The sequence below is a fragment of the Scyliorhinus torazame genome, chromosome 6 (assembly GCF_047496885.1).
Source record: "Scyliorhinus torazame isolate Kashiwa2021f chromosome 6, sScyTor2.1, whole genome shotgun sequence".
Lineage (NCBI taxonomy): Eukaryota > Metazoa > Chordata > Chondrichthyes > Carcharhiniformes > Scyliorhinidae > Scyliorhinus > Scyliorhinus torazame.
Genome location: NC_092712.1, coordinates 82,834,795 through 82,858,429, shown reverse-complemented (window position 1 = coordinate 82,858,429; position 23,635 = coordinate 82,834,795). Strand labels below are relative to the sequence as shown.

Below are 23,635 nucleotides of genomic sequence, written 5' to 3'. Positions count from 1 at the left end.
TTGATCTTGATGTGATGTCAATGATTTAGTGGGCCTTAAACTTCCTTATTAGACTGCACATGAACTTGAGGAAATGGTTTTTAAAAAGCTGAGTAAGCTGAACCCACTAATTTATTGGACACTGAAAGAACTTGTATAAGTTTCTGAGGTGTAACCTATTTCTAGAATTATGGCAACCACTGCTTAATGCATGTCATTTAAATGTTCATTTGTATTACGCTGCAGATTGCTCCCGAGCAGTGCTTCTGCTATTTGAGATTTTCACTGTAAATACTAGATTTGTTACACATGAATGTTGAGAGTACATTTGCCAAGTTGACAAGACTGTTTTATTACTTGGATGAAGTACAGGGAGGCCGAACTGACATGGGCATAAATTTATGGAAAGGACATTCATGTTCTTCAATCCTTGCATTTTGTATGATCATTTCTTTTTCGATACATTTTTGAAAAACATCTTCCCATGGCTCGGCCAACAAAGTAAACCAATTTGGATTTATAAAAAAGTAACGCGTAAGTTGGATTTCAGATATTCTGAAGTGAGACAGCATTAATCGCCTGCTGGCATTATTGGGGTGGAGTATGTTAAATCTGAATTTAGTTGAGGTCTTCTAATTTTGCTTGACCTATTTGTAAACAGTTTATGCATGTTACAATTGCATAGCAGAAGTTTAAGGAAGCACTTTCCTTTTGTCTTGCAGTCCTTACAGCTGCTGTCACGCAAGCTTCTTTACAGTCTATGCTTCATAAGCTCCTCACAGCTGGACCATCAGCTTTAAGCATCACTACTCTTCTTTCCCAAGCTGCACAGTTGTCTTCTCAGGGTAAGGTTTTTAAAAAAGTATATATTCTTTTGCTGCTCTGTTAGTACTTAAAAATTGCACTGTTCACCCCCATTGCTACCCCCCACTCCAAACCCTTGTAGGTTCAGGTTGGTATTGTGAATTTTGGAATGCATTATATCGCTCATTTTCATTTATGTACCCATCAAGTTGAGGGGTGCCAGTATTGGGAAGGGATAATTTCCTCCTTGCATCAGTAATGGACCTTCGTACATGCGGTATACACCAGCTCGATGAGGAAGATTTCCCCAGCTTATGACCACCAGTTTTTTTTTGTTCTTCAAATGTTTTGGTGCAAACTTTGCTGTGGTCCCAGTTGAAAGAGTTCTTAATTTAATTAATTGTAGTTTAGATTTTTTCCCTAAAGTTGTACGTAAATTTTATCTTGTGTGGGATGTCTGAGAGATTCCTTTGCAGATTATTTTATGCTTCACATTTACTCACTTCACCCATCTGATAGACGACCAGCTACTAAACAAATAGAAACATTAGAAACTGGTAACTCACAATAGTGTGCAAAAGACCAAGCTGAATCTGAAAGCTTGAATTTAATTTTGTAAATTGGCATCAACTGAGATCAGTAAACATTCATATCTTTGACTTGAGACGCTGTTCCTGTGAAGACAAGTGACAGTTGACTGGAAAAGCTCATGGAGTGGTATTCTTCGAGTAAGTTTTGCCCCAATTGTTGCAGGTGGTGACTGATTGCAGATAATAACTTTTTTTCCCCCTCATCTTAATTTAATTCAACACCATTAACATTGAGGATGCTTAAAACGGAATTGATTCCGTTCCAAAGTCTGACAAGTTTATTACCTTCTTAGATTATGAGGAACAGTTGCACAACAATTTCACCACTTCTCAAGGTAGAAATTCATGCTCACCAGCAACACACCTACAATGTTTTTCTCTCCTTTCATAATCATATTATAAATTCTCAGAACATGAGCAACCAAACTGAATGTAATGCTTCTCCTGCCCATGACTAATCCTGCTTGTCACCTTGTGTTTTGGGGCTTTTATTCAATTGCTGAGTTCGGAATGTGCTGCACTACCCTTGACCATACATTGAATTGTGGGGTGTGCTTTGGGGGGTTCAACGTGAAATCTCGCTTTAATTTATTTACACCATTAATTGCGAACAGCAGAAACAAATATCTAATTCTGAGCTCCTGGTTTGTCTTGTGCTATGTCATGCTGCTATGTTTGTCAAGACTTTTTGTTTCTGAGAATAGGTTGCATGGCATGAGAGATAAAACTGCAAGGACAGTGGAGTTAAGTGGAACACAGCTTTATGGATTATGTATTAAACATTTGTAAATGTGTATCTTACATTTTTTCTTGAATCCGTGGTTATTTGAATTGTAAGTAGTAGTTGAAACAAATATATAATTTTGTTTATAAGGCAATTGCATACTGTTGAACTTTTAAAACTTGTTAACAAGCCTGCACAAAGCTTCTTAACTTTGGACTTTGCCATGAAATAAAATATAAGATTTGTCTGCCCGAGTTAACTTCCTTGTATGTGTTGTTCATTCTCTCTCTGAATCTACCCTTTATAGCCATGGATAGAGTTTCCACTTTGGCCCAATGGCAATCCAAGTGCAAATGGCACCTCTTTGAATTAGTGTTCTTTTCCCCCATGTTTTCATGCAAATTTATTTGCATATCACTGAATGCAAAATCAGCCATGCATCAGCTTAATCAAGAAGCCCTTCAAAATGTAATTATGAAAAAAATTGAAGAACTTGATTGAAAAAAAAAATTCCTTGTTATTTGATTGGTAAAATGTGTGAAGATTTTTAAATCAGATGGTCAATCTATCCATCAGCTTTGAGTAACCTGTTCATAAATGACGCAAAATTACTTCCTGAAAATATGCAGAACTGTTGCTTATATGGGGATAGTTTCTTCTAACATTAAAAAAAATATACATTCAGTAGCTTTTGAAATTGCCAATTCATGTGTTTACACCCAAAAGAACTGGCTTGATCTTTTTTGAGATTCTGCCAGCAGGCTTGTAATGCAGAACAAGGCCAGCAGAGGGTTCAATTCCCATACCGGCCTCCCCGAACTGGCGACTAGGGCTTTTCACAGTAACTTCATTGAAGCCTACTTGTGAAAATAAATAACTATTATTATTCTTCTTCTTATTATTATTCCTAGAAATTAACACAATTGGTAGAAACCCCCAATGGGGGGTTGTGACCAGTTTTATGACTAGGTCTGATGTCAGGACTCTTGTATGTTGAACACCATTTGCTTTTTAAAATTGCGCCGTCTCTTGTGCTGCTTACTCTTGATTTTTTTGCGTGAGTTGCAATGGTAAAGCAACAGTGCTTTATCCACTTGTTTGTAGCTGGGCTTTGATGTGTTTTAAAAAAAAAATTATCCTGATGCATTCTTGATGTATGCATTTCTTCTCCCTCTGTGTCCTTAGCTTCACATGATTTCTCAAGTCCTGAGTTATGTTGCTTGCATTTACCAATTTGGCAGAACCCAAGACCAGCACTTGATTCCACATTTTTTTTATTTTCACCCTGACAGATGCATACTGATTCGACACTTGGCTTTTTTGTTTTCTACACTCCTTTTGAAAATAATGACTTAATTTGGGTTCCTTTCCAACAGGTTATTTTCCAGTGTTTTTTTCGTCGGTAAGATGTGAACATTGCACCCAGGGCAAAGCTAGCATTTATTTCCCATTCCTAATTGCCCTTGAGTGGGTGTTGATCATCTGCCATCATCTTGAACCTCTGCAGTCCATGCTGTGTAGGTACAACCACAGTGCAGTTCGGAGGATGTTAAAGGATTTTAACCCAGTGACAGTGATTGGGATGTGAGCAGACTAACAGTTTCTGGAGGAACAGTTAAGTTCAAAACCTTGAATAATAATTGCTTATTGTCAGAAGTAGGCTTCAATGAAGTTACTGTGAAAAGCCCCTAGTCGCCACATTCCAGTGCCTGCGCGTGCAGGGGGTGGAGCGAGGCGATCTGGCCCTGTGGGAGCCTCCACTGTGGCCTGGCCCGTGATCGGAGCCCACCGATCCACGGGCGGGCCTGTGCTGTGGGGGCAATCTTTTTCTTCCGCCTTCGCCATGGTCTTCACTATGGCAGAGGCGGAAGAGACCCCCTCCCCTGCACATGCGCGGGGATGACGTCAGCAGCCGCTGACGCTCCCGCGCATGTGTCACCCGGCGAAGACCTTTCGGCCCCGGCTGGCGTGGCGCCAAAGGCCTTTCCCGCCAGCCGGTGGAGCGCAAACCACTCCGGCGCGGGCCTAGCCCCTCAAGGTGAGCGCTTGGCCCCTAAAGGTGCGGAAACTTCCGCACCTTTGGGGTGGCCCGACGCCGGAGTGGTTCCCGCCATTCCATTAAGCCGGAACCCCCCGCCCCTCCGGATAGGGGAGTATCCCGCCCATTGTATCTGAAATATGTAGTTAGTGCAGTTCGTATGTGGTTGCTGCAATCATGTTTTTAAAATCCTGGTTTGAAAGGCAGCTAGATATTTTGGAGGTAGAGGTGCAAATAAAGTATAGTAAAATTAAGATATTTCTTTGCTGAAGTTGAACTGATGGAATTTTGTTCATCCTGTTCCCTGGGGAGTAGATAATTATGGGCGGCACGGTAGCACAGTGGTTAGCACTGTTGCTTCACAGCACCAGGGTCCCAAGTTCGATTCCTGGCTTGGGTCACTGTCTGTGCGGAGTCTGCATGTTCTCCTCGTGTCTGTGTGGGTTTCCTCCCACAAGTCCCGAAAGGCGTTCTTGTTGGGTAATTTTGACATTCTGAATTCTCCCTCTGTGTACCCGAACAGGTGCTGGAATGTGGCAACTCGGGGCTTTTCACAGTAACTTCACTGCAGTGTTAATGTAAGCCTACTCGTGATAATAAAGATTATTCTTAGTATTATTAGAAACATTGTGTTTAGTTTGGTGAGATGATGTAGTTGATGTGAGGAGCTGGATTTTCAGTGTAGTTTTAGATTGGGATGTGAAACAACAAGAAGCTGCGCTCTCTGTTCTCTCAATGCAGTTCAGTTAAAGAACTGTCTGTGAGTAGACTAGCATTATCTAGAGAAACAGTGAGTTAAAGATTTGACTGTGCACAGACCAGCAGCTTTTCTCAAAGCAGTTTAGGTAAGAAGATTTTGCCCATGAATAAAGCAGCAGTTTCTGGAAAGGCCAACCGTTTAACCAGTAATTTGAGACTGACAAGACTCTGCAACTGGGTCCAGAAGGATATCGCTTTATCCAAGATGTCTCTTTGCAGCAAGTATTCTTGAGTCTGCTAACTGTATTTAAAAGTAGATTATGACCTGAGATGCTTTTTGTTTGAGTGGAGATAAAGATAGCAGTTAGGATTGTGTCATTGTTGTATTGAGCACTGTTTAATTGGTAATTGAAAGCTATTGTATTTATAAAGTTCAATTCACCTTGTTAGTGACACCCATTTCCCTATTTGTGCATGACATCGCTCATGGAGCGAAGTATCCTTTCCTCACCAGTCTTGCAAATTAAATTAAATAAAATATTGGGGCATCTGTCCGAAAGCCTAGGGGAGGCGAGTGGTATTGTCACTGGATTAGTAATCCAGAAACCCAGGGTAATGCTCTGGGGACCTGGGTTCAAATCCCACCGCGGCAGATGGTGGAATTTGAATTCAATGAAAATCTGGAACATCTAATGATGACCATGAAACCAATGTCGATTGTCATAAAAATCCATCCGGATCTCACGTGTCCTTCAGGGAAGGAATCTGTTGCCAGTACCTGGTCTTGCCTACATGTGACTCCAGACTCTCAGCAATGTGGTTGACTCTTAAATGTCCTCGGGGATGGGCAATAAATATTGGCCCAGCCAGCGACGCCCACGTCCCGTGAACAAACATTAAAAAAAAAAATACTGTTGGAGTCTGGCCCGGCATCATAATACCTTGCACCACCCAGTGCCTTCAGCCATCTCTCAATATCTCATGGACTGAATTGAATCGACTGAAGAATGATATCTGTGTTGCTGGGGCCACAGGAGGACGCTGAAATGAATCAACCACTCAGCTCTTGGATAAAGGTGTTGCAAATGCTTTAGCCATATCTTTTACACTGATGTGCTGCATTCCACCATTGTGGATGGGGATGTTCATAGAGCCTTCTCTGGTTAGCTGTTTAATTGTCCACCAATATTGATGCGGCAGGTCTGCCGATCTTTCTTTCATCAGATCCATTGGTTGTGCATGTAGTTCTGTATTGTAGCTTCACCAGATTGACGCCTAATTTTTTAGTAATGCCTGATGTTGCTCTCATTCCTACATTCCTCATTGAATCAGGGTTGTTTCCCTGACATGATGGCAGTGATAGAGTGAGGGCTGTGCTGAGTCATAGATTGTGATTGAATACGGTTCTGCTGCTGACTCTTGGTGCCTCGAGGATGTCCAAGTTGCTGGGTCTGTTCTGAATCTACCCATTTAGTGGTCATGGTGTCACATAAAATGATGGAACATGCCCTCGGTGTGAAGATGGGGCTTTGTCTCCACAAGGCATGTGTGATAGTCATGCCTATCAACAATCATGGGCAGATGCGTCTGCATCAGACAGGTTGGTGTGGGTGAGATCCTGTAGGGTTTTCCCTTTTGTTGATTTTCTCATCACCTGCTCAGTTTGCCTCCAGGACTCTGCCAGCTCTCAGTAGTTGTGCTGTGAAGCTACTCTTGGTGATGGACATTGAAATCCCCCATCCAGAGTGCATTCTGTCTCAGTGCTACCCTGAGTGCTTCTTGCAAGTGGTGTTAAACATGGAGTGCTGATTTATCAGCTGGGGAAGGGCAGTAAGTGGTAATGTCTTCCACCTGTGTTTCACATGATGACATGACACTTAGAAGCCTGGCTTCAATGTCGAAGACTCTCTGGGTACTCGCTCCCTGCTGTATTCTATATGATACTGATACTGTAGTGGGACAGGGCATATCCAGGGATAGTGATGGAGGTGTCTGGGACATTTGCAGTAAGGTATGCTTCAACGACGGTATCACAGGATAATACAGCATTGAAGAGGCCCTGCAGCCCATCGAGTCTGCATCGACGCATGAAAAACACCTGACCTGCTGTGCTGATCCCATTTGCCAGCACTTTCCCCATAGCCTTGAGTGGTATGATGTGCCAAGTGCTCATCTAGGTACTTTTTAAAGGATGTGAGTTAACGCACCTCTGCCACCCTCCCAGGCAGTGCATTTCAATCGTCACCATGCTCTGGGTAAAAATTACTTTCCTCAAATTTCTCCGAAACCTCCTGCCCCTCACTTTGAACATGTATCCCTTCATAACTGACCCTTCAACTAAGGGTAACAGCTGCTCTCTATCCACCCTGTCCATGCCCCTCATAATCTTGTACACCTCGATCAGGTCACCCCTCAATCTTCTCTACTCTAGCAAAAACAACCCAAGCCTATCCAAAATCTCTTCATAACTTAAATGTTCCATTCCAGGCAACATTCTGGTGAATCTTCTCTGCACCCCGCTCAGTGCAATCACCTCCTTTTCATGTGCTGACCAGAATTGCACACCGTATTCCAGCTGTGGCCTCACCAAAGTTCTATACAACTCCAACATGACCTCCCTGCTTTTGTAATCTATGCCTAGATTAAGGCAAGCGTTCCATCTGCCTTTTTCGCCACCCTATAATCTGTCCTGTATGATTCAATGAATATGACTGAGCCAGTCTTTTCTATATCTAGTCTGTGGGTCAGCTCTCCCAATTTTGGCACAGGTCCTCAGGTTTTAGTGAAGGGACTTTGAAGGGTAAACAGGGTAGGGGTGCCTTGCCATTTTGGATGCTGAGGTAGATGCCAGCAATCTCATCTAATTTTATCTGTCTTCAACTTTTCTATTGTGGTTTTGATACATAGTGGCCTTCTGGGGGCAGTTAAGAGTAGAGCATCTTGCTGTGGGTCTGAGCCCCCACTTATAGGCCAATCTACATAGGCACAGCAGATTTCTTTCCCTTAATGACAGTCCTGTGGTTTCATGGTACTTAATAATCAGACTAGCGTTTAAGTACCCCAATTGGGAGTTTTGTATCCTGAGCATTTGGCAAGATTACAATCACAGCAGAATAGCCACAGTCAGTGTTGGTAGGCTCATTGAATGTACAATACCAAACCCAATACTACCTGATTGGAGATTCTGAGGGCAAAGCATTGAAATGATGGGTGAAATCTTTTGTTTTTGGCAGGTGCCTCCCCAGTTGCCTGACAAGGCGGTGAGACACCTGCGCTGACTCTGAGGAGGAAGACTCACCGTACGCTCTGCCCATCAGGCAGTTACCTTGACAGCAGTGAACTTTTCTCCCAACTGAGGATCCTGGAAGGTGACATACCACTCAACAAGAGTTGCTTGCCAATCAGGGCAGCAACAGCTTTTTCACTCGCCAGCTACATGGAGGAGGCCTTGGTTTTCGCAAAGGGCCCTACGGGGTGGGGTCACGGGAGATGGGGCCATGGGGGTCGGCAGCAAAGGCAGGGGGCTGGCTGTCAGGTCAGCCCCTGCCTCATGTCCATGTCCTCAATAATGCACAGATTATTGAAGGTCGAGTGAGGCTCCAACTGATGTGCAGCCCGCGCAGTTATGCAGGCCATATGCTGGCAGGCCTGGAGCTTGGAAGCTTTCAGCAGAGGTGGAAAGAGGCCATTGTGATTATTAATTTACCACTCATAAAAGACTCAAATGTAGATGGGGTGGCAAGGCCATCCACTCTCCTTCCTGCCCAGAATCTTCGATTGAGTGGAAAGGCATCGGGTATCGTTCCTGGCGCTAACCCACCAAGTATTCGGGCCCATCTGACACATTCCTTGACTCCTGAGGGGACAAAAGACGCCTTTTAATCGTGTCTTTTAACATCGGTCGCCTTTGCTTAACTGATTTTCAGTTTACTTTCTTTGTATTTCATCATTTAGGGGCAGCCCGGTAGCACAAGTGGCTATCACTGTGGCTTCACAGAGGCAGGTCCCAGGTTCGATTCCCGCTGGGTCACTGTCTGTGCGGAGTCTGCACGTTCTCCCACGTGTCTGCGTGGGTTTCCTCTGGGTGCTCCGGTTCCTCCCACAGTCCAAAGACGTGCGGGTTAGGTGGATTGGCCATGCTAAATTGCCCTTAGTGTCCAAAAAGGTTAGGTGATGTTATTGGGTTACGGGGATAGGGTGGAAGTGAGGGCTTAAGTGGGTCGGTGCAGACTCAATGGGCCGAATGGCCTCCTTTTGCACTATGTTCTATGTTCTTATGCATTTGGCAGCTCCTGAGCTGAGGGCTGCTGCAAAATCAATTGAATCAGGATTGTGATTAGCAGGTTAGCACAATTGCACATGACTTGATATTGAAAAGTATTGGGATTAAGAAACTACACGTTGGGTGGAATCTTGTGGAGGCACCAGGGCCTTGGTTGCTGGCTGGAGAGCTGGTGTGATCCCATGTTGTACCTTTTTGAAAAGAACTGCATTTTGCGCTACTGAGGCACTTAACAGGCCAATTGTGATGAAGGACCCTGGGGAGGGAAGAGCTGCTGGCCTCTTCATGTCTATAATGACTGCTGTTAGTTATACACCAATCCAAAGCCTTGGATTGAGGAAGAACACAAGCACAGCAGGGCAGGAACGCTGTCGACAGGCATCCCTAGCCTGGACTTAATTGGAGTGGGGGCGGTAAATGGCTGGATCCCCTCCAACCACACTCCTGCCTGGTTAAATGCTGTCATGAACACTGGTGCCGGTATAATGAAATAAAGGTTCTCCAATGAAATAGTGTCTGAATGCAGTATGTTCTTCCATGTTCTCAGATTCATGGAGCAGCTATTCTTGTGGCACCTGAAAATTCCAAATTCTTTCTTATCTTTAGGCAGTGGTTATGTCACTGCCTCAAACTGGGATGAGATTTCCAGAAACAATTCACTGAGTCTGCCAATATAGCCTTCACCCCTGTGGCTTGCACGAACTTCAAGCAATTCTGTGGAATACAGAATTTCTCTGTCCGTGAATTCAAAGCGAGAGCTGCAGCTCTAACTTTGCATGTCATGCAGTAAGATTCTGTACACCATTCACCCGCTTAGTAAATACACTGATTCAAAGAAAACTGTATCGACCAACTGAAGGTTTACATTCTACTGTACACTGCTACATTTTTAACACAGCTTTGAATTGTAAACTGCTCCTTTCATGACAATAAGCAGTACTGGAATAATCTTTGTCAGAAGTCCATTTTAGAATGGATTAAAAAAAAATAGTATTTGCTAAAGTATATCACTTTCAGTTTTATTGCCTTTTGTATGTTCTATTGATTTTGTGACTGCAACTAAGACAACAGATGCACTATTTGCTCCCAGGCTGTTGTCAGATGATGCTGTGGGCCTACACAAATGGAACTTTCCTCTCTGCCATTTTTTCTTTCTCTGTTTGGTACCTCTTTCAAGCATCTCAGATTGAGAAACTGACTATAATTTTTTGAAAATGCAATTTGCTCACATTTATTATAATCATTGGTACTGAAGATGCTGGGTAGTTAGATTCTAAAAGGTTGAATTGCCACTACTTTTTCCATTTGTTTTTCCTGTCAACTTACTTGAGGCATCAGAAGCTATAGAATGTTAATATTTGAGTTGGTACATGTCCTGTAGCCTGCAGTAATGCATTGTAATTGAGCAAAATCAAATATGTAGCATCTTATTATCTTCCATGTGTACAGACTTGAAAAAAATGCAAAGATAACATTGAAAAGCTGGATTACAGATTCTGTTCGGTTTATCCTTGTCCTAAACTAAGTTTAATCTTGTTGGAACTGCGGCACAAAATGTTGGCATAAAAGTGTTGATGTTAATTTTGAAGATCAGTTGCATTGCAGCTCAAGGAAATAATCTATTGGGGGTTTTATAATTATGCTGTGGCCTCTAATACATTTAGGGTAGGGGTAGCACAGTGGTTAGCACTGCTGCCTCACAGCGCCAGGGACCAGAGTTCAATTCCGGCCTTGAGTGACTATCTGTGTGGAGTTTGCACATTCTCCCAGTACCTGTGTGGGTTTGCTCCGGGTGCTCCTTTCAAAGATGTGTAGGTTACATGGATTAACCATGATAAATTGCCCCTTGGTGTCCAGGGATGTGCTTGTCGAGTGTGGTTATGGGTTGCAGGGATAGAGTGGGAGCCTGGTTAGGGTGCTCTTTCAGAGGGTCGGTGCAGACTCGATGGGCCGAATGGCCTTCTTTTGCACTGTAGGGATTTTATGATTTAATTATATTTTGCATGGTTTCATCTTCACGAAAGCTTTGATTGGACTTGTATGTTACTTGGGGTGCTTTCATAAGAGAAATATTCTCACAGAAACTTGGTACCTTCAAAGGTTTTCTTTATTTTTTTTAACGACCATTCCCCTATAGAAAACCTTCATAGAGTTTTTTTAGTTTCGTGCAGTTGAATAAGATTGCTCCAAACTGACATTTATTTTTTTCAAAATACAGCCCAGCAGTCTAATCAGTCACCAATGTCATTGGCATCAGATGCATCATCCCCAAGGTCATATGTCTCTCCCAGGATAAGTACGCCACAGACTAATACTGTTCCTCTTAAACCACTGATGAGTACACCTCCAGTGTCGTCTCAACCAAAGGTAAAACCGAAACCATTTATTGCCTAATTCAAATATTGATTATTTATTATAAAAATGCAATTTTAAAAGGGACAGTTTGATACTAATGTTGAGTGTATACTTTTAAATTTAGTATATGGTTGTATCATTGTAATTTGTATTGTGGTTAACTTAAGTTGCAATTTAAGTAACAGCATAACGTTTTTACTATCTGAAAATTCCCATATTCTTAGCAACACTACTGAAGTAATATTTGAGAACTGTTGGAGATTATGCATTCGGATTCTATAGGTTGACTCATGTATGTTATATAATTCAAGGGATTTTTAAAAGAGATATAGATCAGAATTTTATATTCCCTATTCCAGCAATATGATTGTACTCTATGGGAATGTGTTTATGAAGGTAGATCAATTTAAATGTAGCTATTTGCCACTCCACAAAAACATTTTGAATAACGTGAGAATCTATTACTTTTGAAGGCATTATGGTTCTCATTGCTCATGTACAGATATTACTGTCATCCTGCATCAGTCGGTGGGGAAGAAGTGAAGTAAAGGTATCTGGGAATACTGGACCGATTTTATTTTTAAAAAAAGAATCTGACCAATGTGCAATTAAATGATCCTTTCCAAGATTTCCTCCCATAAAGCCGTAAGACATCTTCTAGCAAATCTGTTGGTTTCTGTTCACAACAGTTTAGAGACTCTCCTATAGATTGGAACCTTGAAGGAAATTTACTTGAAATGTTCTTCTCCAATAACATGCAGAGTGACCTGCTGTCGCATACCTTAATGGTAAACTTAGTGATCGCTCATATTATTCCTGGTTTTATAAGTTACAAACTGGACTGTGGCTTTGCAAGTGCTAAACCAGAGAATATGTTTGCACTCTTGGCTTCCTCAATTGGTAATGCTGTTTTTCTATTTTATGCTTCTGCTTGTCTCTCTGCTCAGCTTCTCTTTTTCTGCTGCCGTCGCTATTCTCTTCTGTCTTTTTCATCTCTTATTTCATTTTCAATGCCGTGGCTAAAGATTAAAGAGACACCAATGGCTGAGAATTAAATTTGGGGGTTTCGTTGTGGGAAAAATATTTCGGCAACAAACTGTTACCAATTATTTATGGTTCACCTTCACTGCTAGTCATCTTAAAATTCCCATTCCTATATTTCACTCATCACTCCCTTGACCTCTTCGTCTATGAATCATCTGTTCAACCGCTGTATTTTTCTCTTCATCTTGCTTTGATGTCACCCAGTATGTGCTGGGGGATTAAACAAATTATGTCCTGCTACCTGAATTGTATTAATGTCCCCGTGGAAATTTATTGACAATGACACCAATGCCTGGAGAGAAGAGGGGTACTGACCCTGGGCCACTAAGAGCAGGTCAGTGCGAGGAGAGTCCCTTGGTATGCTCAGACTGCATGCGTTAAAACTAAAATCCAAGCCCAATTGTTTGAGTGAAGCTTTTAAGAAAATTCTTGATAAAAGATGTGGCTCAGAAAAAGATAAGTTGCATGAGCACCTGTTATGGTTTCAGAAATTGTATACTGTGCACTTTGCTTTTGCAGTTTCTACGACATGGACCTGTTTTCATGTTTACTGTAGAGAAGTGCATTGTTGGGGTGTGTAAAAGGCATTGCGAAGCAGCTTAGAGTAACTTTACGTGAAAAATATGTATTTGAGAAAGAATTGAGGATTTGACTTTGCCTTTTTTGTCTTTAGTCCAGTACTTCAATTGTGAAACCAGGACCAGCACAGCAGCAAGTATCTCAGCAACCTGCAACCGCTGACAAGCATGGGCATGAGCCAGGATCCCCTCGTAATGTTCAACGTTCAAGGTGAGGATACCTCTGCGTTGCTGTGGATGAAGTTCAAAATATGAATTGGGTTATTGATGAAAATGTCACGTCCAAAGTAGCATGAAGAAAGTTATGTACTGAATAAATACAGATATGATTGCCATGGGCAACTAGGTGTCATGGATTCCAGGGGTGTGGTTGTTGATAAGATGCCTAAAATTATTTTTGGGTATCTTTTTGGGTGACATATGTAATAGGGCACTGATCTAAGAAGTTTGATTTTACTTCTTATTTCAATCAACACATTTTGAAGAAATGACAAAACAACGGTTAACCTTTATTTGCTTTTTCTGTGGCAATGTAATTACATACATTACACAGGAGGAGGTAATTTACTCTTTTGTACCTGTGCCAGCTCTTTAAAAGAGGTATCCAATTCATTCTGCTCCCCAATTCTTTTCCCTTGTACTGCAATATCCTCCCCCTTCTTTAAAGTTGTCTTATAAAGTCTTAGGGCAGCACGGTAGCACAGTGGATAGCATTGTGGCTTCACAGCGCCAGGGTCCCAGGTTCGATTCCCCGCTGGGTCACTGTCTGTGCGGAGTCTGCACGTTCTCCCGTGTCTGCGTGGGTTTTCTTCGGGTGCTCCGGTTTCCTCCCACAGTCCAAAGATGTGCAGGTTAGGTGGTTTGGCCATGCTAAATTGCCCTTGGTATGCAAAAAATGTTTAGGAGGGGTTATTGGGCTATGGGTATAGGGTGGTAGTGAGGGCTTAAGTGGGTCGGTGCAGACTCGATGGGCCGAATGGCCTCCTTCTACACTGTATGTTCTATGTAATCTATGTATGTATTTTTAAAAATTAGTCTTGAATCCGTTTTCATATTTTAAGGTAGTCCATTCCAGATCATTCACTGTGAGGAGAAAAATCACAACCTTTGCCCCCATAACTGAAGTCCTTTATCCTTGGGACCATTCGAATAAACGTGCACTATTTTCAAAGTCATGACATGTTTTCTAAAGTGAGGATCACTGCTTACATGTCGTTGTGGAGCAAGTGAAGAATGGTGACAAATTTTTGCAGGCAGTCAAATTCGAGGAGGATGCTCCACAGTTCCTCATGGTTGACAGAATCGAAGGCCTTTGTGAGATCAAAGAAAACCATGCACAGAGGTTGATGCTGCTCCCTGCACTTTGCCTGTAATTGTCGTGTGCTGAAAATCATGTCCATTGAGCCTCTTGATGGACGAAAATAGCATTGAGACTCGGGGAGGAGTTCTTCAGCCACTGGGAGGAGGTGCTTGAGATGTATTCTCATGATTACCTTTCTCGTGGTGGGGCAATCCTACTGTAATTTCTGCAGTCTGACCTGTCTCCTTTCTTGAAGATGGTCACAATTAAAGCATCTCTCAGATCATCTGACATGCTCTCTTCCTTCCAGCCACAGGTGATGAGGTTGTGGATTCTTGTCAAGAGTGTATCCACCGCATTTTGTTCTTCTGTGGGAATTCCATCTGTGCCAGAGACCTTGTTCTTCAGCTGTCGTTCCTACTCCACCTTTAAAATAGTGCCATTTTGTTTATTTTGCAGCCTCTTGTTTTTTTTACCAAAATACATCATGACGTATTTCTGTGTTGAAGTTCATCTGCCATTTGTCCAACTATTTCACCAGACTAACATCTTGAAGTCTGAAAGCACCGTGTGAATCCAGTGGCTCGAAACATAGCTGACACAAAGTTAGAAATTGATGCTGTCCACTGTATTCAACTGCTTTTTGTTTTTAATGTGACATGGATTGAAACAAATTGGCTGGTTACTGATATGTATAACCGTGAAAATGGATTAGAATCATCTGCAGGAATCACTTTTAGCTGAAGACATTTTGAATGCATGGAATGTGGGCGTCACCGGCAAAACCATCATTTTGTGTAGTTGAAGGTAATGGTGAGTCGCTGCCTCGAACTGCAGCAGTACATTTGGTGTAGGGAACCACAGTGCGGTTCGGCAAGTATTCCCAGAATTCTGATTCCCTCCCACATCCACAACAAAAGATGAAGCTGGTGATTTTTCCCTGCGCCAGTTGCTCTTATTTTCTTTAATGTAGTGTAGGTCAGGTGTTTGTAAGATGCTGTCAAAGAAGCTTTGGTGAATTGCAGCAGTGCATCTTGTTGATGGTATGCATTGCAACCATCATGCGCTGCATGATTGGAGGGGGTGAATTTTTAAAGTGGTGCAATGCTTACCAATCAAGTGGGCTGCTTTGTTCTGGATGGTATTTCGCTTTTTGAGTTGTTGGAGCTGCACTCACCCAGGCAACTGAAGTGTGTTCCATTCCACTTCTGACTTGTGCCTTGTAGATGGTGAGCAGGCTTTGGGTAGTCGGGGTGCAAGTTGTTCCCTGCAGAATTCCTAGCTTCTGACCTCTTGTAGCCACAGTATATATGGCTAGTGCAGTTTCTGATCCATCGTGAAGCTCCGGTTGTTGCTAATGGGGGATTCCGCAATAGTCACACCATTGAATATCTACAAAAAGTGATTACTCACTCGTGTTTGAGAAGGTACTCGTGTGGTACAGCTGTTACCTGAACCTTCGCTGCCTCAACCTAAATGGTGCCCTGTTCATTTGAAGCCTACTTGTGACAATAAGCAATTTTCATTTCATTTCTTGTTGCACACACTGATTCATATCTGAGGAGATGTGACTAGAAATTGCCAGCAAACATATCGACTTCTGACTTTTATGTTGGAGGGACAGTCATTAACTAAGCAGCCAATGATTTCTGGGCCTAGGATATTACCCTGAGGAATTCTTGCAATGATGCACTGGGACTGAGATGATTGGCCTCCCGCAAACATCTTCCTTTGCGAGGGATGACTCCTGCCAGTTGAGTTTTCCCCATATCAATTCCCATTGATTTCAGTTTTGCTCGGGTTCTGTGATGCCAAACTCCACCATTGCTGTATTGATGTCAAGGGCAGACACTCTTGCCTTGTCTCTGGAATTTGACTCTTTTGTGGCTGCAGTAATATTTGGGGCCGGGTCATCCAGTCGGTCCCCAAAGAGAGTATCAGTGGGCAAGTTACTAGTGAGTCAGTGCTCTTTGATAGCACTGTTGAAGATGCCTTCAATAACTTTGCTGATTGAGAGCTGATAGGGTGGTGATTGGAGTTGTTTTATTTTGCAGACAGCACACATCTCAGCAATTTTTCATTGTTGGGTTGATGCCAGTGTTTTGTAGTGCACTGCAATAGCTTGGCTAGAGGCGCAGGTTCCTCTGGAACATGACTGCAGCGCTGCAACCAGGATTCTTGCTGCCGTTGGCTGTTGCAAAAGCTTTGCATCTCGATTCACAAGACCAGTTTGCACATGAGTGGTGAACTCTTGTATTAAGCATCCCCTGCTGTGTGCAATAAACTGGTGAATCAATCACATTCAATTTGTGACTTTAATGTCCTTTCTATAATCAGGCACACAAACTGTCCAGTATTTCACAACATTAGTAGTGTTTTGTGCAAAGTTAGCATTGTCTCTATTATAAAACCTAAAGCACAATGGGCATTCTTTTGGCTTTGTCTACCTGCACTTGCAGCCTTGTACCCCTTTCAATGTCATTCTGTTGACATATTGCACCCAGAAACCCTGCTTCCCATCTATGAACTTGGAAAAAGGTCTGTGCTCATTGACCGACCGTAACTGGTCCAGTTGCGCCTTAATTTCAAAATGCTCATGCTTATTTTTAAATCCCTCCATTACCATGTCCCCTCCCTATTTCTGCAACCTCTGAGATTTCTCTTCCAATTCTGGCCCGTTATGATTACTTGATATTCTTTGACCATGTCTTAGGCTACTGAAGCCCGAAGATATCAAATTATTTTTCTAAACCGCTCGCATCTGTTGTGTCTCTGAGTTGAAGACACTTTTTAAAACCTAGTTCCTTGACCAGGTTTTTTGTACTTTCCTGATAATTTGAGACTGAGTGAGGCACAAAGGGTTTTAGAACATTGAACAGTATTGCACAGGAACAAGCCTGCGCCGATTCTAATGCCTGTCTAAACTAAAACCTTCTGCACTTCCGGGATTCGTACCCATCTTGTCATGTATTTGTCAAGATGCCTCTTAAACGTTGCTATAGTATCTGCTTCCATGACCTCCCCCGGCAGTGCATTCCAGGCACTCCCCATTTTCTGCAATATAAAAAAAAACACTTGTCTTGCACATCTCGTCTAAACTATGTCCCCTAGCAATTGACTTCTCCACCCTGGGAAAAAGCATCTGACCATCCACTCTGTCCATGCCACTCATAATTTTGTATACTTCTATCAGGTTGCCCCATAACCTCCATACTGCCTAGCTAATAAGTCCATTTGTTTCCCTCCATTCAGTGAAAACACTCCGAGTTGATCCAACCACTCCTCTTTTAGCTTATACCCTCCAGACCAGGCAACAACCTGGTAAACCCCTTCTGTACCCTCTCCAAAGCCTCCACATCCTTCTGGTAGTGTGGTGACCAGAATTGTACGCAGTACTCAAAAGTGTGGACTAACTAAGGTTCTGTACAGCTGCAGCGTAACTTGCCAATTTTTATACTCGATGACCCGATCGATGAAAGTAAGCATGCCATATGCCTTCTTGGCTACCATATCCACCTGCGTTGCCACTTTCAGTGATCTGTATGCCCGAATCTCTCTGCCTGTCAATACTCGTAGGGGTCTGGCCTTTACTGTATAATTCCTACCTGTATTACATCTTCCAAAATGGATTACCTCACATTTGTCTGGATTAAACTCCATCTGCTATTATTCTGCTCAAGCCTCCAACCAATCTATATATTGCTGTATCGTCTGACAATCCTCATCACTATCAGCAATTCCACCAACCTTTATGTCGTCCGCAAACTTACTAATCAGAGAAGCTACATTTTCCTCCAAATTAGTTATATATACGAGCAACAAAGGTCCCAGCACTGATGCCTGCGAAACACCACTACTCACAGCCCTCCATTCAGAAAAACACCCTTCCACTCCTACCCTCTGCCTTCCGTAACCGAGCCAGTTCTGTATCCATCTTGCCAGCTCACCTCTGATCACGTGTGACTTCACCTTTTGTATCAGTCTGCCATGAGGGATCTTGTCAAAGGCTTTACTGAAGTCCATGCCCTTCCTTCATCAATCATTTTCGTCACTTCCTCAAATAACTCGATCAAGTTTGTGGGTCACGGCCTCCCCTTCACAAAACCATACTGCCTAGCACTAATAAGTCCATTTGTTTCCAAATGTGAGTAAATCTGGTCCCTAAGAATCCTCCCCAATTTCCCTACCACTGACTCAGCAGCCTATAATTCCCTGGATTATCCCTGCTACCCTTCTTAAACAAAGGAACACCTTTGGCTATTCTCCAGTCCAATTGGAACTCACCTGTAGCCAATGAGGATACAAAGATTTCTGTTGAGGCACCAGCAATTTCCTCCCTTTCCTCCCTCGGTACTCTGGGTAGATCCCATTAGGTCTGGGTGACATATCCACCTTGATGCTTTTTACGACATGACGCAGACTATCTATGCACTCTTGTCCAAATGCTCCCGTAAAGAGCCTTGAAACATTTCATGATGAAGGTTGCTGTACAGCCATTTTCCACAATGTTACCTCACACTTAGCCACTTTAAATTGGACCTTGCTCTGTTTATCCGTTCTGATGACGTGTTTCACATGGTCTCCCTCACTGGATGCCAAGTTTTTGTATTATTACATAATTTGAAGATAGTATTCCTCACATCCAAATGCTATATAAAATATTTGTTTCAAGTGCAAAATTAAACTTAGTTTGACATTGTTATGGTCTATTGACTCATAGAACATAGAAAATACAGCACAGAACAGGCCCTTCGGCCCACGATGTTGTGCCGAGCCTTTGTCCTAGATTAATCATAGATTATCATTGAATTTCATGGCACAAATTTGTGCTTTGTTGCACTCATAAGACCATGTGCTTGAATTTTGCAAATTAAATTCACCCCTGTCTTTTTACTATTAACGAGCATAGTAGGGGTGGTGTTCGAAGGATCGTCAATTGAGACTATATGGATTGAGTTTAGGAAGAAAAAAGGGTAAATCACACAACTGGGAGTGTAAGTGGGAGATAGAAGACCAATCTGTAGGTGAACCTCTTGAGAAGTCCAACAAAAAGTCAGGCAACAGTATAGAATTTTAACTAGCTAAAATATTAACTGGGATCGTTAACAGAAGGAACAGAATTATTTGGGTGCATTCAGGGGAACATTTATGGTCCATATGTAGCAAGGCTAACAAGAGGGAATGCAGTTCTGGACTTTGTCACAGGAAATGAAGCTAGCCAGGTTTAACGAGTGATAGTGGCAGAGCATTTTGGTGGGAGTGATCATTTGGCCCATTGTGTCTGCACTGGCTCGCCAAATGAGCATCATGACATAGTGCCATTCCCATGCTTTAGCCCTGCACATTGGCCATAAAGGTTCTCTTGAACACACCAAAATAATTCTGTTCCCTTCATTCTTTTCATTCTAAAACTATTCCAGTTAATATTTCAGGTGGTTAAAATTCCTATTACTGCCCTACACAGTAGCAATCCTGTGGTTCTGTGGTTAAGGGGATGAGCATCCTTGAAAGCGGATAAATCACCAGGGGGAGATGAAATGTAACCCAGGCTGTTAAAATAAGCCAGAGAGGAAATTGTGGAGGGTCTGACCATTATTTTCCAATCCTGACTTGAGTACAAGTCTGGAGCTGGAGGATTGGAGGTCTGCGAGCATTGCACCTTTGTTTAAAAAGGGAACGAGGGCTGGACCGAATTATTGCAGTCTAGTTTGACCACGTTAGTGAACAAATTATTGAAATCAATTATGAGGAACAGGATAAATTGTCATTGAGAAAGGCACGGATTAATCAAGAACAGTCCGTATGGATTTATTGAAGGAAAGTGGTGTCTGACTAATTTGATTGACTTTTTGATGAAGTGACGAGGAGGATTCATGAGGGTAGTGTAGTTGATGTAGTCTGCATGGATTTTCGCAAGGTTTTGATCAAGGCCCCGCATGACTGATTGTTTTTTTAAAAAGCCCACAGGATCCAGGGGAATGTCGGAAGCTGGTTACAAAATTGGCTGTGACCGAAATGAAGAGGTCATTGTTAATGGATGTTTTTGTGGCTGAAAGACTTTCCAATGCGTTTCTGCAGGTCTCCTGCTTTCTGTGGATATATTAATGATTTGGAGTAAATATATAGGGGGAATGATCAAGAAGTTTTCAGACATCACAAACATTGGGCGCACGTTTGATAGCATGGAGGATTGTTACGACTGCAGGAAGATACCAATGGTTCGAAAAGTGGCAATTGGAATTCAACCCAGAGAAATGGGAGATGCTGCATTTGAGGTCAAATAACGCAGAGGATAACAGAATAAATCACAGAAAGCTAAGATGTGTCGAGGAAGCAAGGGACCTTGGAGAGAATGTTCACGGATCTCAGGGTAACTGGACAGTTTGATAAGGTGGTTAAAAAGGCATGTGGAATCCTTCCACTTAGTGGCCGAGATATAGAATATAAGAGCAGGGAAGGTGTGCAGGAAGTATATGAGACATTAGTTAGGCCATAACTTGAGTACAGTGTGCAGCTCTGGTCCCCTCGTTACAGAAAGGACACACAGGATTCGCGAGGACACACAGGAGATATGCAAGATGTTGCTAGGACTGGAAAGTTGCAGCTATGAGGAAAGATTGGATAAGCTGGGGTTGTTTTCTTTGGAACAGAGGAGGCTGAGGTGAGATTTGATTGAGATGTATAAAATTGAGGGGCCTGAATAGACTGGACCGGAAGGGCCTATTTGCTTTAGCAGAGAGGTCAGTGACAGGGGTCTTCGATTTCAAGTGAATGGTAGAAAGATTAGAAGAGAGGTGAGGAAATTCTTATTAACCCAAAGAGTTGAGAGGATCTGAAATTCACTGCCTGAAAGGGTGGTAGAGGCAGAAACCTTCAACTCATTTAAAAGGTGCTTGAATATGTATCTCCAGAGCTGTAATCTTTAGGACTACAGACCAATGCTGCAAAGTGGGGTTCGGCTGGGTGCCTTGTTTTATGGACGATGCAGATATGATGGGCCAAGTGGTTGCTTTCTGTACCGTAAACCTTTTATGATTCTAGTATGTATACATTATTTATCATTATTTTTGAAGGCAATAGGATTTGGGTATATTCCAGATTGATAAGCAGCAAGTCTTAAATCCAATAATGATCCTTGCACTGCATTGCTTCAAAATATCCAATTTGAAAATTATACATTTATTATGTGTGGTAATGATATAAAGGCACCAATCACTCATAAGGGATTGTGGAAACACATTATTCATTTATTAATGCTAGGCACATGTGAACAGACCTGCATGGACAAAAGCTTGAAAATATCAATAGCAAGGCTGTGTGTCTATATTCTACTCCAGGTCGAAGAGAAACGGAGTTTGGATCACATGTCTTCCTAAAATGGTGGTGTGGGGCCATCCCTTAAAGGCATATTACAACAGCAACCCCCCCCCCCCTTTAAAAAATGTTTTAGGTACTTGCTCCACCGTCCAATTGAGTATACTCAGTGTATGGGACTGGTGAATCTGAATTTCGCAAGCATTGAGGTAATCCACTAGTGCGTCTAGATTTTGTTTTGGTTACCTTGTAGGGAGGTTTATAGAGTCATCGATTTTACTGCACAAGAAGAGGCCCTTCAGCCTATCATGTCCATGCTGTATGAAAATGGGGAGAAGGCCTGAGGCACCAGGGTTGCCAGGGAGATCATTCAGGTTTGGGATCGGAATGTAGGTTGGTTTCCTCCCAGACAAAGCACCCATCTACTTGTATTGCTCACAATGATCTATTGGATTGGCTTTCGTGGACATTGCTCATGATTGCTTTTGAGGGGTGGCATGTGGCCCAGTGGTTAGCACTGCTGCCTATGCCACTTAGGACCCAGGTTCGAATCCCGGTCACTGTCCGTGTGAAGTTTGCACATTCTCCCCGTGTCTGCGTGGGTTTCACGCTCACAACACAGATGTGCAGGTGGATTGGACCTCAGTTGCCCCTTAATTGGAAAAAAAATAATTGGGTACTCTAAATTTAAAAAAGAAAGAGATTGCTTTTGGGACATTGATCCAAGGTGCACTAGGACTGCACAGTGGTTAAGGAGCTGGAGTGAATCTGATTTGTTCGCTGTGTTATGGGTCAGGGTTTGGAGAATCCCAAAGTGTGTCATGGAGTTCACCTGACCCACAACTTTTAACAGATTGTGGTATGCGGAGCGCACGGCTCACTCTACAGGCATGGTACAGCAGAAATGGACCAGTATGTTTTAAAACAAAACCATGTTTATTCTATGAACTCAAGTTAACCTTTTTAAAACAAACAGTGGATATCTTAGCAACCATTAATTCAAAGATAACCCCCAAAGAATACAACGCTAAGTAATCCTTTAAGCTGTCCTTTTAACATACAAAAGACTTAACAAACCTTTAAACAGGAGCACATTAGGTTCACATTCATTATTGAGAATATTTATAATTCTGAATTCACCAAATGATCCAGAGATAGTCTTTGGATGGCAGAGATCAACAGGACAGCTCTTTGTTTAACTTCAGCTGCAGCTCACTGGAAAAAACCCAGACACACCCAAGCTTTTTCTCAAAGTGAAACTAAAAAGCAGAACCAGAGCTCAGCTCCACCCACACTCTGACATCGCTGCAGTAACATGAGCAGCCAAACATTTCTTAAAGCGGCATTCTCATGACACTCTGTGACATCACACCATTGCCTCTTTGTGTGTAATGACTTGATTGGACTTTGATTCTGACCCAGTCTTTGTCCCCTCGGCTGGCTCCTGTGTATCTCCTGTGGGAGTCTGGATGTGAATGTGTTGTCCCAAATGTAATCTTGGCAATTCTCTCCCTGTATTTTAATTGTGCACCGTGGTCATTTTCTCTTGCAGTTTTAAAAGTTGCTGTCTTGTTTCTGAGAGAGTGGAATGGGTAAGAGTCAGTAGATTGGTATGCACTTGTCTGCCAAACATGAGCTCTGCCGGTGACCGAATATTTGTACTTCCAAGTTGTCATTCTCCAATATAATATTGTAATGTTTGGATCTTGCTTGGTCCGTCTACTTTTGAGAATTGGGAATTTCACCATCTGAATCATTCTTTCAGCAAGACTGTTAGTGCTCTGGTATTGAGGCGAAGAAGTAATGTTCCACTTCTCAAACATATCGTGAAATGGCTCACCAAGGAATTGGAGACTTACCTGTCATCTCATTTGCCACACCAAATCCATTAAAAATCACTTGGAGTACGTATTTGAAATGTGCAGTTG

The 23,635-nt window shown here is 42.5% G+C and overlaps 1 protein-coding gene across 5 annotated transcripts in view; it reads left to right on the top strand.

The window, feature by feature from the left end:
- Positions 1–23,635, top strand: part of waca (WW domain containing adaptor with coiled-coil a) — a 175,723-nt gene that overhangs the window by 103,913 nt on the left and 48,175 nt on the right. For all 5 annotated transcript variants that reach the window (XM_072508388.1, XM_072508386.1, XM_072508387.1 and 2 more), the window contains 3 exons: positions 702–824; positions 11,335–11,483; positions 13,189–13,304. In XM_072508388.1, the coding sequence (XP_072364489.1) occupies positions 702–824; positions 11,335–11,483; positions 13,189–13,304 (388 nt within the window). The remainder of the gene's footprint in view (positions 1–701; positions 825–11,334; positions 11,484–13,188; positions 13,305–23,635) is intronic.